This window comes from Argiope bruennichi, chromosome 6 (assembly GCF_947563725.1).
Source record: "Argiope bruennichi chromosome 6, qqArgBrue1.1, whole genome shotgun sequence".
Taxonomy (NCBI): domain Eukaryota; kingdom Metazoa; phylum Arthropoda; class Arachnida; order Araneae; family Araneidae; genus Argiope; species Argiope bruennichi.
The window spans coordinates 20,964,498-20,980,308 of NC_079156.1; the positions used below are offsets into that span (position 1 = coordinate 20,964,498).

Below are 15,811 nucleotides of genomic sequence, written 5' to 3' on the forward strand. Positions count from 1 at the left end.
TATTGTAACCTATCTGACGATGTTTCTTGATATTCTGAATACCGGCCGAAATCGTAAAGATGTTTTGACAATACTATTGGACATTTCGTGCTTATAGGGCCATTAAAAGTTTTGAAATTTTGCTCTAAACACTCATGAAATTTTTTTTAACTACTTCTATTTTTAAACACTGCTGCTCATTTCCTGTGATATAATTGGATGCCTAAAAACATAGACAGAAAAATCGAGAAATTATAGCTTAATGAACAGAACTCTATAGAGGTAAATTATTGCGAGTTATATATCTATCAAAATAAGAAGTTTAAAAATACTTTGCTAAAAAAGCCATTAAGACCAAGTTAAGCAACTACTTTTTTAACTTTTTACTGAAATTTTTAACAACCATTATTCCCAACGGTAGTTGATACGAAAGGTGGTTAGTTCTTAATAATCCTATCGTTTTTTTTTACACTTTTTGTTATTTTTTCCCTTTATTTTTTACTTTAAACTTAAAAATAGCATTATAATTTAAGAGTTTACTTTAAAATGTGTTACTGTTATTGATATATTTCTAAATATAAATGCCCTTTCATTACATGTACTTCGACCTGCTGTAATTCATTAACAAAATAATGCGTATGATTTATGATGATGTTTAGGAGTTAAAATTTGCATTCTAGAGTAATTCATATATTTTTTCCTCAAATTTGTAATGAATGCATGATAGGTAATTAATGATTAATATTGATTTGAAGAAGAGAGAAAATTAGCATGCTTGAAAAAGAGAGTATTAAACTGGTGGAGAAAATTGTAAAAAGTTTAAAAATTAATGAAAAACAGTCAACTTTTCCAGCAGAAAATATCAAACAAATTGTCATTCTCTTCTGGTCTTATTTCGATAAAAATGTGTAGTTTTTTTTTTTTTTTTTTCAAAATTGTAGAGATATGAAAAAATAAAGCTAAATTCAGTTTAAAATATTTTAAATTTCCTTTCCTTTCTTTATTTATGTATATTTTTATAGATTAATATAATTTTTTTCTACAAATAATTAAAGGAGACTAAAATTTCTAATTTGCAACATCGTACCATAATAATATTTTAGAGTTAATTCGCCTATTTTAATTTTGTTTTTAAAATTTTTATTATTTATTAATTATTATAAAAGTGGTAACATCCACATAAAAGTATTTATATTTAATACCGTCGCAACTCTCATGAGTGTAGATTCAATAATTAAATGTACTGCTGTATAATATACATAAAAATATTTTTAATTTTATTAAAATTAGAGAAATAATTATTCAGTTAAAACTTATCAATGAAAGGATGAAATTTAGATTAGCTAACCTTTTTTTTTTAATTTTAATTTTTAAATGTTGATTATTATATGCTCCAAAATTATTGGGGGGAAATTTTGAATGTTGATTATTTTTTAATTAAAGAATCTTAGTAAACTTTTGAAAAAAAAAAAAAATGAAAAAAAAATCTTAGTACGTACTTACAACTTAAGTAATCATGTTGCCCTATTCGGAGGCGGCGTTGTAGCACTATGTCTATGCCCAACGATTTGCCTTGTAAAACATCTTTTTCATGCCATTTTATAAATGATTCTAGATTTTTGCTTTATTTCACAGACCATACTAATGTGCAATCATGTTTTACGTCTGTGCATAGTAATTTCCAAAATAGCAAAATTTCTGTGTGTCTCATTTATTGAGAATTCAATATTTTTAGTCATAGCTCTAGTACGATATAAATAAAACAGAAATACATTTTTAAATCATTATGGAAAAAAAAAGAGAATTTAATCCATGAATATTGCTCTATTAATATATTCTATAGTTTAAAAGTCGCATCCTTTTGAAGTGAAATTATTTATAAAGATTGAATTAAATTCATTCTTTATTTATTTATACAATTGACAAAGGAATTAACTGTGATGGAATGTAACTGTTTTTACAATGGATTGTTTTTGTTTCATAAACAACGAACATGTGTTCTTAACGTTATTGGATTTTGGTTGCCGGGTAACCTATTGTAAATTCCCTTGATAATTCTTTGTATATTCCATTCATTTTATGAGGAACATCTGAACAAATAAACGAATCGATCTTAAAATTTTACTGTTATTAAAGTGAGTTTCGTCTACTTATTTAATTAAAGCTCTCCCATTTTCAAAGTGTAAAATGTATGTTAATTTTTGTTTATTTTTCAGTGTTGTAGGTTTCATAATTCTATGCCTACAAAAAATCATTTTCTGATTAATTGTATATGTTTATGAATTATGTGAGTATAATCACAACATTTTTTCTTCTTTTATAGAATGACAAAAATTTTAAATTTTGGGCGGAGTTTTCTTTTATGGTATGCTCATGACCATGTACATTTTAGATTACAGGTAATGATTATTTAAAATTAATATAGTGAGCATAATGAATTTATTCAGAAATGTATCTTTATATATATGTATAATTTTAACCTATGATTTTAAAAAATATATTTCTTTTAATATATGTCATGTGATAGATAATGTTGATTTTATTTTGTCAGATAAAATGACTACATGCCTAGAACAATATATATATATATATATATATATATGTTATACATTCCCAGTTTTCCATAATTTAAAAAAGTGTCTCAGATTTCATAAAAAAAATTTATTGATTTATATTGAATTTTATTTATATGTTTTTAATATAAATATAAAAACATTCACTGTACTTAATTTTGAAATATAGATTTCTGAATATTTCACATTTTTACTATGCATAAAAGAATTGCCACTTTGTTAAAAAAATAAAATCAGTTTATCTTAATTATTTTGATTATAATGAAGTTAAATTACATTATAAGCTCATACTATCATCATTATTATTAAAGATAAAGTAAGTAGACATGATGCCCTTCTTTAATTTGTTTAGTCCCAAATTTTGATTCTTTATCCTGAATTGGTGTTTTTAAAATATGGTTATACTTTATTTAAGGCTATTTCCATCATAATCTGTTGTTTGATATCTAATAAGAATGAATATAAATTATTTATACACCTTAACTGTCAACAAAATTTTATGCTTTTATATCTCTCTGCTCACTTTCTATTTTTCTCATCAATTTAATGACATGCCATATTTTGTGGTAAAAAGTAGTAGTGTAATTTATGATTTAAAACAATATTTATTTTTAAAATGGGAAAAGTACAAAATTAAAATACAGAATATCAGATTCTGATGGCTATGGAAAATAGTTTTCTGACTTAGTATCAGATATATAACATAATATACAGAGTAATTGATAAATCCTTTTAAGCCCTTTAAATTCAAAACAATGTATTATATAGACAATATAATGTAAGTGACTATGCTGAATTTAGAGACAAGTTATAGTGTCCCTAACAGTGCCGGTGTTATAATAAAGAAGTTACAAAAAAAAGAAAAAAAGAATATTGGCTGAAAGTTCCTGTTACAGAAATGCATGTTATACCATAATAAATGCACAGGAAAAATTTCATGATCTGTAAAATTTGTGGTGATTGCAATTAAAAATATAAATTTTCTGTGATCTTAAAAAAGGTTCATTCTAAAATTAAAAAATGTATTCTGCAGTATGATCTCATGTGTCTGAGTTAAACAGCAGTGAAGTAAAATTTAAGTAACAAAGAAAGTAAAAATAATAATTTTAAAAAATCTGAAAAGCACTCTCATCAGAAGGGGGGGGGGGGAATCTGAGGATATGAACTTGCAACTTTTGTGAAACTATCAAAATACCTGAATAAAATCTCATGATGCATACAGCCATGAAAGAAGATAAGAAATTTAAATATTTTATCTTGAAAAATTTTGTGCAGATGAGAAAATATCAAAAGTAAATGCACATTATTCAATGTGGCACATAAAAAAAAGAAAAGACAAGCTAGTAAAAAAAGAAGAAATTCTAAACAAAAACATGGAGAGCATGTTCAGAAAGGTGCCACCATCAGTCACAATATGCATTTATATTTAATCAAACTGGCTGGCATGCATATGTTCATATTTTTCTATGTTCTATTTTCCTTTCTTATTAACTTACTATTTCTCTTGTTTCTTATTTCATTCTGTTGTTTGATATTCCATAGGCACTATATATATAAATGAGCCAGCTGACTATTCTTAGTTTTGCTTTTTAGTAGCCCATAATTTTCTTAGATGTTTTCAGATGAGTTGCTTTGGGGTGGTTAATCTCTTTTGGCTTCAGTTTGGGGAAGGTTTGGATCATGTATATGTACAGATATTTTTATTAATTTCTCAGTGATAATTAATATAAGTGATGTTTTACAATTTATGTATTTCCTGATTTACAACACTATTCCTCTGGGCCTTAAAAGTATAAGGACAAAATAATGCTGTGTATTTTATTTTTATTATGTTTTGTATATTTATTATGATCAACAAATAATGTTTGAAATAAAGGTATTTTAATATTACCAGAAAAGATAATTTTCTGTTCTTGTTTCTTAAGTAATAAAAAGAAAATTTGTATTTTGAATAAATTGTACTGAATTTTTTATTTCAGATTCATTAATTTTTTTTTTTTTTTTTTCATCCTTGTTTAGGAGTTTTATGCTATTACAAAAATGTTAAACATCAATTTTGAGTGGATTGAAGAACCATCATTGAATGAAGTAAAGTTTTTTTTTTATTTCATTTATTTTTATGAGAATATTTAGTTTGAATGCAATATTGTGTATGTTAATTTTTAAATAATGTATGTGAGAATACATATTTTTTCTGTATCAATAATTTATTTCAAAACAACTTATTTTACTAAAAAAAAAAAATCAGTAGAGTAGGGTTTACCAATAGTTTGACAGCTGCCAAAATGTGACAAGAAAAGCAATGATATAGCACTAAAGCTGAAGTTGATGTGTTCATATGCAATTTGATGATTATGTCGCTATATAAAGTAACGTTCTTTGTCATTATTATCTAATGATGTGAATATTTTAAGTGGTTACCCAGTGTATTTTTCTTTTAATTTCTGCCCCTATAGATTTTTGAATAAAATTAATTAATTTTAATTCTAAAAATTTAATATTTTTCATAAAAAGAAACTGCGAAATTCAACAGGTCAAAGTTAAATCATCCCCCCCCCCTTCTTTTATCTTTATTGAAAAGAGTGAAAACAACTTTGTTGTATATATTTTGTTATTTTAGTTCTGAAGGATAATTAATATTTGTCTTTTAAAATTATATTGTCATATTTTTATCTAATTTACACTGACTTAAATCTCTGTAATAAATACTGGGCCCTTTTCAATTAGTATTGGGTAAACAATTTGTTAGTGTAAAATGTCTATTTCTGTTTTTGTGTTATCTCATTGCTGTAACATGTCGGTTACAGCAATGACGCATTGCATAATCAGTAAAAAATTATACATCTTGTAGTATTGTAAGTATTCTATAAATTTGATGCTCAATTTGGTTGCTGTCTAACTAATGGGAAGATAAAAGTTGTTTTTATTTTATTTCAAGTTATGAATAAATTATTTTTTGACATTATTTATCAATTTTTAGCCATTCTTTTTGATCAATGTTTCTTCACCATGTGACGTTAAAAAAATCATGTCAAGAACTGTTTTAATTAGGTAATTTATTTTTTAATCTTCAGTGTAACCAAAATGTTTTTCTATTGGTAAAATATTTTTTTGTGTCTTACTGTTTATTATATTAATTTTATTTTTGTGAAATAGGTCAGCTTATGAATTATGGGCAAGAAGCAAGACAATCTCTGAGCTCCATAATAATTTGAAAATCATTCCAAAAAGTTTTGTTGTAAGATTTTTTTATTTTTTATTACTGCAGCTATAATTATTAGATAACTATATTATTTGAAATATAAAAATTTATTTCTATTTATTTTAGGAGCCATACTGTAGGGAAGATGTTTCATTTAGGATCATGGTAGAATCCTTTGGGAAGAAGATGAGTAAGGAACACAAAGTAGAAAGAATTGATGTAAGTTGATGAAAATTTTGAAAATGAAATCGATGTAAATTTTGTTTCTAAAATTTTTCTGGTAAATGAAATTGCTTTTTTATATTAATCTTATCTTAATATTTTCTTATAGGAGCTTGCTTTCATAGGTTTTGAGGGTCCAATTAAATTGAATAATCCAGATCATAGTTTTCTTTTGATGGAATATTTTGGAACAGATCGGAATTTTGCTCCAGATTCACCATATGATGTTTTCTTTGGTCGATGGGTTAGTTATTATACATTTGTTTTACTTTACTAATTAGAATAATGGATAAAAGTACTCTTAACATTTTCTGTAGTTATTATTTCCACTCTAATTTTCCAAGAATTTTTCTAGACTTGAAAAATATATATGATAGTGTCTTCTTTGCTTCATTTAAATGGTTATAATCAGTGAAAACTCAAGTTTCAGTACTTCAAAAATTTCAAGAGATCACAAACTTAGAGAATAGTTGTTTATAGAGAATATACATGTTTTATCTAATTTTATCACAATAAATTTTTTCTTAAGTATAATATATATATATATATATATCAAATACTTTTAATATTTTAAAACTGGCTTATAGAGATATATTCTGTTGGTTAGAGCTGTCATTGACAGATTTGAAAATAGTGGTTGTAAAAACAATTTTCTTCAAGATTTTATTCATATTTAATATTTGTTAATGACTTTAATCATTTAATTATGCAGGTATTAATTTATTCATTCTAGTAATTTCAAAATAATTGATGCCAAGCAGCTGTTCAGAAATTTGAGGTAAATAGCTTAAAGCTTAAACAAAACTATTTTACTTTTATGAAAATGTTAGAACAGATAAACAATTTTTTTCGCAACTGTTTTTTTAACAATATATGCTAAATGAGCCATTTCTAATAAGGGAATTAAAATTTCGATGTTTTTTTTTTTGTTTAGATAGTAAAACTTTATTTGTTCTAAATGCACATATTTATACTAGAAAAAAATCCAACTAAAAAAAATTCTTGACTTGCAAGTGATCTGATATATCATAAGCACAACATTCCAAAGTGATAACTTTCTCATTTCTTAGAAACTGAATCAAATTCTTCTAAAGTAAAATATTACTATTTTCATTACTATGGGAAAACACTGAAGTAGGACTTTTATAACAAATCACAAATAAGAGGATAAATAGCTCAAGTTTTTTCTTTATGGATGATACAAACTGCTTTTTTTATATATATATTTTAAACAAGTGCAAGAATATGAACCTTTTAAACAAAAGGCATCTTTATTAAAACAAACAATACAAATAACAATATTGGATTATTTTATTAATAAAGGAACTGTAAGTACTTTAGAATATAACTTATAAAAGGAAAATAAATCACTGAATAACTATTATAAAATTATATTTTAGAATAGTTTTTCTTGTAATTCTACTTACAATGCATTCATTCTTCATGTAAATACCAAAGGGGGGGGGGCAAATTTATGAAAACAAAGTTGTTTTCAGAAGAATTATATATATTATTAATTGTTTCATATATTCAGAGAGGATTACCCCACCCCCCACACCTCCTGAAATGAAAAGTTCTATAAAACTATAAAAGACAAATGTACTATTAATTTACAGTTGAGTAATAAATGTACCTAGTGCATTTGTTTCCATCAGACAATGATAATAAATCAAATATACTGTAGATTTGTAAGAAATATATCCACAAGCACTATATAACATACTTTTGTCCAAATTGCAGTTAAAATAGGGATACAATTTTTAAAAAGTGCAATTCTTTTTTCTTTTAATTTTAGATACATATTTTATTGTTGAAATTGTATTATTTCTCATCAAGATCTAATTTATTCTATTAAAATATTTCTTATTTATTTCTAAGCATAATATTTTTCTGAAAATATGGAGAATATGTCCCTGCAGCAGTGTTTGTGTCACTAATATAAGTCTGAAAATTACATGCATGTAGTAAATGCAAACAGAACCGTAGATGTCGTAATACATTACTTGAAACAACATATTTTCATTTTATAAGAATGATTTCGATCAATAATGATTTAGATCAGGCTGGAATTGCAATTCCAGCCTGCTTTCAAATATCATATCATAAGCATCAATCTGAACTAATTACATCAATTCTCTTAATGAAATCTAAAATATAGACATGAAAAAATGTGCATTATTTTCTCCAGCTTAACAATAAATGAATGTATATAGAGAAAAGTACTCTGGAAATGTGTGAATAATTTTTGTTACACTTTTGGAGAATTTGTATTTGTTTTGTAAATACAAAATATCACTCCACTTATTAGAACCAATTACAAAAAAGTTTTTTTATTGTAAATTTCACAAAGGATGAAACATGGATCTTATGCATATATTGTAGTCATTGTGGAACAATTTCTCATTGATAACTGAAAATATAAAAATATTTCATGAAATTTGATCTTTAAAAATTTTATTTTATATTCTCTTATTATATTTTAATGTAATCTATTATGAAAATTTCTGGCATGGAAGGACTATCAATGGTAATGGATTACTGCTGAAATGTCAAATGAAATATATGTTGTTTCATTTAAATGGGCAATAAAAAATATACATAAAATTGTTACTTGGATTGCATTCTGTTTGTGTGGTTAAAAATTCAAAAACACAATATATTTGTATAATAAGAAGAATATTCTGACTGATCCTGTGGTACTAGCAGCCTTTATTAATTGGTATGTATGTTCAAAGTTTTATTTTCATAGTAACAAATGCATATGGTAAACCGGAGGTAATTCAAAGTTTCCATTGTTATTTTTGAACTGTTACTCTTAATACTCAAAAGTATTTAAGAATTGTCATTCTTTCTTTCTGAAGAAAATAAATTGTTAAAATTGTAGAGCAATATTATTTTGATGCAATGTCCCTAAAAAATGAGCTTTAAATATAGACATATTATGGTTTTGACTTGTAGGCAGATCTTTGTAAAAAAAATATTTTATGGTAGAAGTTGAAAAAAATATACATATAAATATGAGTTAATTTGCTTAAAACTGTAACTAAAAGTGGGAAAAATTGATTGAATGCTTCAAGGGGTTCGTTCTTTTTTTTCTCTCCTTTAATTCTAATGGAGTTTTAAAATGTGTGCAAACAAGAACATGAAAAGTTATATTAATGCAACTTGATTTTTACAATTTATATTTTTATTTCTTTATTTATTATGTTGAAACTGTAGAGCAGTATGATTTTGATGCAATGTCTTTCTCAGATATGAGTTTTAAATATGGATAAATCATGTTTTTTTTTTTTTATTATTATTCAATAGAAAATTTACTACGGACAAGAACATAAAAAATTATATCTATTTTGTATGCAGATAGCTGATGGTCAAAGGACAGTGTGTCAAAAGATCAATCTAAAAACACGTAAGTTCATAGGAAATACAACAATGGACCCTTTATTGTCTTTGGTCATGGCTAATATGGCTTGTATCAAACATGGAGATATTGTATTGGATCCATTTGTTGGAACAGGTTTGTATTTTTTAATCAGTTTTTCAAGCATAATAATAATAATAAAATCAAATCAGTGAAATGCAATAACATTTTTGTATGTGAAGTTATTTTGTGGAGGTATTATAGTATCATTATTTATTTTTTTATGTACAAAGACTTTCCTAATTTTCTTTGTTTTAATGTGATTTTCCAGATGACTTAATTGGCATTTTTTCTTTTAAAGTTCATTTCTAAATCATCTAGTAACACCACTTTAAAACTTTATCGGCAAAATATTCACCAAATCAAATTTTGTTAACCTGTCCAAAAAACTAAATTTTATCTATGTAAAATTTTTGTTCCACAGAATTGAAAGTAATTATTGGCCATTTGTAAGTATTTGCTGTAGTTAATGTTTTTTCAAAAAAAAAACATTAATGATACAAAAAATAATTCTTATTAAGGTATTTGTATGTTTCTCATTAGTGGTTTAGGAATCAAATTTATCACCTTTTGTGCCATAGTGCCCATGTTGTGCACAGTAATATTTAAATGTAATAATATATTAATCAACTTTTGTTATATAATAAAATATTTTTAATGATCTGTACCTTCACAATCACTCAAGCAAAACAAATGCAGTGATCAGTAATTGGATAGAATGATTTGAAAAACAAATATTTTCATGATAATTAACATTATCATGAAAACTTTCTTTCATGATAATGCAACTTTCATAGATAATTAACATTTCATAAAACAATATTATTTAAGATGAAGTAATATTGATTTTGATTATTGTTCCCATTAGAACCATTACAGCAAGTTACACAGACAATATCGGAAAGGTGCTGAGATCAGCAATTAATTTGACTACTTGATCTGATGTGTACCAAAATCAAATGTTTTAATTCATTTATTAAAAAAATTTAATTATTGCATTCATTACCATTTCATGCATTTTGTTTTCATTTCTGAAAGTATCTTTTTTCTGAACTTTTTAGGCAAAAGAAAAGAAAATAATATGAGTTGAAAAAGAATAAGTGTCCAGAATTGTAATCTATACAGAAACTAAAGGAGAAATGCATATTTTAATTATTGCATATAAAAATGCATTTCAAATTATTAAAATTTCTTTAACTCGTAACTTTCCTAAACAAGTTAATTCTCTCATAGTGTTTTAGAAAATCTGTGGTTGGATATTAGAATTTGTTTGAATCGATAATATTTGGCAATTGATCTTTCATCATGATCATCTTATGCTGTATTTTTGTCTGTGAATAGTACTTGTATAAAATAGTATATAAGTATTTTATAAAATATTTGTTAATATTCTATTATTTTTAGGTGGACTTCTTATTGCTGCAGCTCACTTTGGTGGTTATGTGTTTGGCACAGATATCGATTACTTAATGCTGCATGGAAAAGGTTAGTATGTTCTGTAGTATCTTGCTTCATTACATTTTATTTAGATTACAATGTGTGTGGAACGATGCCTTTTAACCAAATATAAATACTAATCACTTTTCTATTTTTTATTTTAAATGAGCCCATATTATTTTATTCTAACATTTCCTCTTATTTCATGATCTAAATCCCACTTTTTATTGAATTATTTCTAACATGCACTCTAAAGAATTGCAGACTGTAATTCTTACACTGCAGTATTAGAAATAAGCATTGCTCAGCACATTCATATATCATCACTGAAAACTTCGATTTCTTGTGGAACATGTTGTTTTGCATTTTCATATTGTAAAAGAAAACAGTGGATAGCATATTGATGATTTCTTGATCATTGAAACCATTTCTTCTTTTTTCTGGGTGAATTTATCAGTTTCCCTACTGTTTTACCCAAAGACAATTAAAAACCCATTCCATTTTTGCTTAGGGATATTTAACCCCCCCCCCCCGCCTCTATCTGCTGAAGCACCATCTTGTCCTAGCTAATGGGCTTTGAACAAAGAACATTTCATGTCTTTTAATTAGCATCTTATGACGAATATAACACCATCTATCTACAGGGGTGTTTGTGCTCCGGGGAAACCCCGGAATTCCGGGGATTTTGAACTTTGATACCCGGAAATTCCGGGGATCGTCGTTCAAAAGGAAGTAGGAATAATAATGAATTATTTATTTTGATCTGGGTAATTTTGTTTGCTTTGAAAGCAGAAAACGCAAGGTCAGTGTGTGTGGTGAAAACTTTTCCTTTCTTTCTCCAAAGGCAGTGATAATGCGTGAAAAGGGGGAAAAAGCTTCTTTTTTGTTCTTTCCTTATTGCGAGTTATGACTCATTCCCCCGGTTCTCGGACATTCTCTTCTGGATTCTTTTCGGCAAGTAGGCGCGGCAGAAAAAAAAGGGAGAGACTTCGTTCGACCAGATGTGCGATCACGTGACCTGGGTTCAAAGGTCTTAATTTTGCAAAATTAATGGTTATTAATTTTGCAAAAAAAGTAATTCATTGAACTTTTATAATTAGGTCATTCAATACTTCATAATCGTAATTTTTCATTTCTCCCACCCCCTTCTCGAAACTCCAAAATGTCGGTAGTAAGTCCGTAAAAGTTTCAGGGGATTTTTTGGGGTCCCACAAACACCCCTGTATCTATCAACTTTTGAACATTTTCTTTCTAAAAACAAATTTCCATTACTTTTTGTATTAAAGATTTCTTAATCATTGAAACCATTACTTCCTTTTCTGGATAAAATTTCAGGTAATTCTTACCAGTGGTTATTTTTTTAAGCCTTTTAAATAGAACTTTAGTTATAGTATCTGTACTTTAACTGTGAATATATATATAATATTTGTATATATTCTGCTTATATATTATTTTATATTTATCTGTATATAATATTTTTATTTTTTAGAAAGTAATTATTGTTTGTCAGTGCTTACAGATATTTTTTTTTTTTTTTTACTGCTATGCTAATTTTTCTCTTATTATATGCAGATAAACCATCCCGTTTGAATCAAAAGAAGAGAGCACCTGATGAATCCATTTTAGCTAATATGAAACAATATGGTTATGAATCTCATTATTTAGATGTCATTGTTGCAGATGCTGCACTTCCGCTCTGGCGTTGTGAATCATTCTTTGATGCTATTATCACTGACCGTACGTAATTGAATTATTAGTTATAATTTTCCATAATAATCAGTTTTAATCTTTTGATCTCACAAATTTAAAGTTTGAAAAAATTAGTTTTCAATGTAAATAACTTGTGCTTTTTTTTGCATTGAATCACTGCTGTGAAATCTTAATCTTTTATTTGAAGAATAAGAAATGATATTTCATTTACACTACAGATAGGCTCAACAGTATAAAACTTGTGAGAAGGCTAAGAATGGTATTTGGAATTTCTATACCAACTTTTATGTTGTTCTAACCTTGATTTCTCTTATTTCTACCTGTTTGTATGAGTACAGTAGTTTCACTCAGCACTAAAAGGATTAAAAAATAATAATGTGTTCATTATTTTTCCATTTTGTTTCATATTACTTTTAAAATAGATTAGCGATTTTTTGATAGATTATTGAATCCAATTTCCTCGATGATAATCTCAATTAAATGTTATGTTATGTCAGTTAGTAATAATAGTTACTTAAAAAATTACTGTTCATTATCATCTTCCGAAACCACCTGTGCTTCTCTGTATGCGTCAGGAGCAGTTTATTTCATCGTAAAAATAGAGATAGGGTAAAATCAGATTATTCACGAAATTAAGAGGTGCTTTAACTGCTCATCTTTCTGCATTCAACCTCTTAATGAAGTGTAAGCTTCGAAAAGTATTCATCTTGTGATCCTAAAATTAACAGTAATGTAAATTAAAATCTATGGAGTAGATAGGGTATGGAGGCTTTGGATCTTGCATTTCCTGAGGGATCCCCATTATTTAATATTGTCCTACTAATAGGAAACAGAAAAATATGTTAAATCTGATCCAAAAGTAATAATATAATGCTCTAGTTAAATTAAACCAGTGTTATTTAGCAAAATAACAATCAAAAATTGGTTGAATTTTTACTTTAGAAAGTCTTTCTTTAATATATATGTATGTTTTTCTTATTTGAGATTTGAAGTCAGTTTTAGGAATGTTTTAGCAATAATTTCTCATCTTTTGTCTGTAGCACCATATGGTATAAGGGAATCAACTGAAAGGATTGGTACAGAAAAAGAATATAAAATTCCAGAACATTTGTGAGTTATTTTTAACAATGCACTATAGTTTTAGATAGACATTATTAATACTTAATTTAATTGTATTTCATTAATACAATAAGTGATGTGAAATTTTCTTTTCTTTTTACCCTAGAGCTTTAAATCACATACCATCTAAAGTTACCTACAGTTTACAAGAAATTATAGAAGATCTACTTGATTTTAGCTCAGTATATTTAAAGTTAAATGGACGATTAGTTTATTGGATGCCTTCTTTTAATGCTGAGTAAGAAAACTTTTAAGAATATTCATTTTTCCCCCTCATAAACAACTTAATTTTAGATGTAACTGCCTAATAATATCACTGCAATTAATACTTCCAAAAATGTAGTAAATACATTAATTCATATTTATGAATGGACTTTTTTAATTACTGATGTAATATAAATCATTATTTTTTTCAGTTTTGACACAAAACAGTTGCCTTGTCATCCTTGTCTAAAACTCGTAAGTTATTGCAAACAAGCACTCACGGGTCATTCATCTCGTTACCTCATAACTATGGAAAAAATCAAAGAAAATGTAAGTATCTTTTTCCGAAATCGCATTTAGTATTTACAAAAATAAAAACATTTTAAGAAATTGAAATATTGTTGGATGAATGTTTAATATCTCTGTCAGTCATTGGTATTGGATCCAATTTCAATCTGTCAGGATGAAGTGGCTTTCTTTTGACTAGGTTGTGACTAGTCTATATTAATGAAATTTTAGGGTTAATTTCTTTTTCAAATGAGGAGTGCAAGATATAAAGAAAGTTAAAGCAAAAAATTCCTCATTAGGAAAAGAAACTAGTCCATTAGTATTCAACTTGCATGACTAGGTTAACATACCATGTAAATTTTGAGAGTGAGGCACTGGTTTAGGAATCCAAAATGTGAAAGTTCATTCCAAAGTAACTCATGTGTAGCTTCAAAACAGAACACAAGCCATTCATTAGAATATTGTGTATCCGATGCAAATGTTGAGGATTCATTAATATTTTAATTCTCTCTTTTTGTGACAAAAAATAACAATTCGAACTTCTAAGCCAAGACATTATAAACGGATAATTTTAGTAATGATAACATCACACGAAAAAAATTGTAAGTACAAATGCAACAATAAAAAGTATTGTGGCAGAACTGATTTTTTAGCAATAAAGTGTTCTAAAGTTAAAAAAAAAAAAAAAATGTTGATATGTTATTTGATTCTTAATTAAAAGACCCTTTCTTAGTGATCATCTCTAACCAAAAAGTAACCATAAGCCATAGTTCTAGGTTCTCTGGAGTGTCATATTCTATCTATGATTTTCACATCATATATTTAAAAATATTATCATGCTTGGAATTAGATAGATTTGATATTATCTCAGCAGGAAGGTAATGTCTCTATTATTTATTTTTTAACATGCTGTACCCAAAGTTCCCTTTTATGTCTTGTAAAGCCATCATGTCTCAAAAATATTCTCATGTTATACAAATGCATTTAAAAATTAAAATCTAACTAAAATGTTAATTACTTCTACCCCAGTTAATGTTCAACATATTTTGTCTGTCACTAATCACCATTTCAGCTGAGCGGAAGATGAAAGGCCACCGAGCCTAGGCGCTTCCAAGAAACCCCCAACGTCATTGGCATTGGCCAAAAATATTCTTTCAAAGCAAATTTTTTGACAAATATGATTGTCCATCTTGTTTTATAGTATTTGTGAATAAATTCGAAGAGAAAAATAATCAACCTAATGGGCAAATGAAAGGGACAACATATCTGTACCTAATCACTTTAAATTTGGAAGAATAATTTCTAAATCCAGTTATATTGTGTTCATTTAACTTAAATTACTCAAACAAATCATTATACAGTAAAATATATTGTAGTTTATTGAATTTTAATTACTCTTATAATGTTTGAGCTGAATAAGAAAAAAAAAACCAAAATTTGGAGAATAATTTACAAAAATTTTTGTGACAAATCAATCTTTATATTTATATTTATCTTTTCAGGTGAATGCCTCTGAGAAAGGATATGTTCCAGAAACCATGTTGCATTTTCGTAAAAAATACTTCGGAAGAAAAAAGACTGAAGAGTAATTTTACAGATCTATGTTTAAATAAATTATTAATTTTAGTAAAGTTTTGTAATTAAAGTTCAAATATT

At 26.5% G+C, this 15,811-nt stretch overlaps 1 protein-coding gene across 3 annotated transcripts; it reads left to right on the plus strand.

Moving 5' to 3' along the window:
• The first annotated feature begins 1,931 nt into the window (after positions 1 to 1,931).
• Positions 1,932 to 15,807, plus strand: LOC129971573 (tRNA (guanine(10)-N2)-methyltransferase homolog). Of its 3 annotated transcripts, none has more exons than XM_056085467.1 (14): positions 1,932 to 2,168; positions 2,303 to 2,378; positions 4,572 to 4,640; positions 5,533 to 5,603; positions 5,709 to 5,790; positions 5,881 to 5,973; positions 6,086 to 6,220; positions 9,337 to 9,493; positions 10,802 to 10,882; positions 12,407 to 12,571; positions 13,585 to 13,654; positions 13,770 to 13,901; positions 14,080 to 14,197; positions 15,658 to 15,807. In XM_056085467.1, exons 2-14 carry the CDS (start codon positions 2,304 to 2,306, stop codon positions 15,742 to 15,744), a joined length of 1,335 nt encoding a protein of 444 aa, XP_055941442.1. In that variant the 5' UTR covers positions 1,932 to 2,168; position 2,303; the 3' UTR covers positions 15,745 to 15,807. The 3 variants fall into 3 exon arrangements, with proteins under 3 accessions (XP_055941442.1, XP_055941441.1, XP_055941443.1); XM_056085466.1 differs by having other exon boundaries at positions 1,933 to 2,114; XM_056085468.1 differs by lacking the exons at positions 1,932 to 2,168; positions 5,533 to 5,603 and having other exon boundaries at positions 2,315 to 2,378.
• The last annotated feature ends 4 nt before the right edge of the window (positions 15,808 to 15,811 follow it).

What these genes read in the sequence shown, in the direction of transcription:
- LOC129971573 (XM_056085467.1), top strand. Translation starts at nt 2,304, where the DNA reads ATGACAAAAATTTTAAATTTTGGGCGGAGTTTTCTTTTATGGTATGCT. An exon ending in TATAAAATTCCAGAACATTT is followed by an intron (nt 13,655 to 13,769) that starts GTGAGTTATTTT and finishes TTTTTACCCTAG; the next exon opens with AGCTTTAAATCACATACCAT. An exon ending in TGGAAAAAATCAAAGAAAAT is followed by an intron (nt 14,198 to 15,657) that starts GTAAGTATCTTT and finishes TTATCTTTTCAG; the next exon opens with GTGAATGCCTCTGAGAAAGG.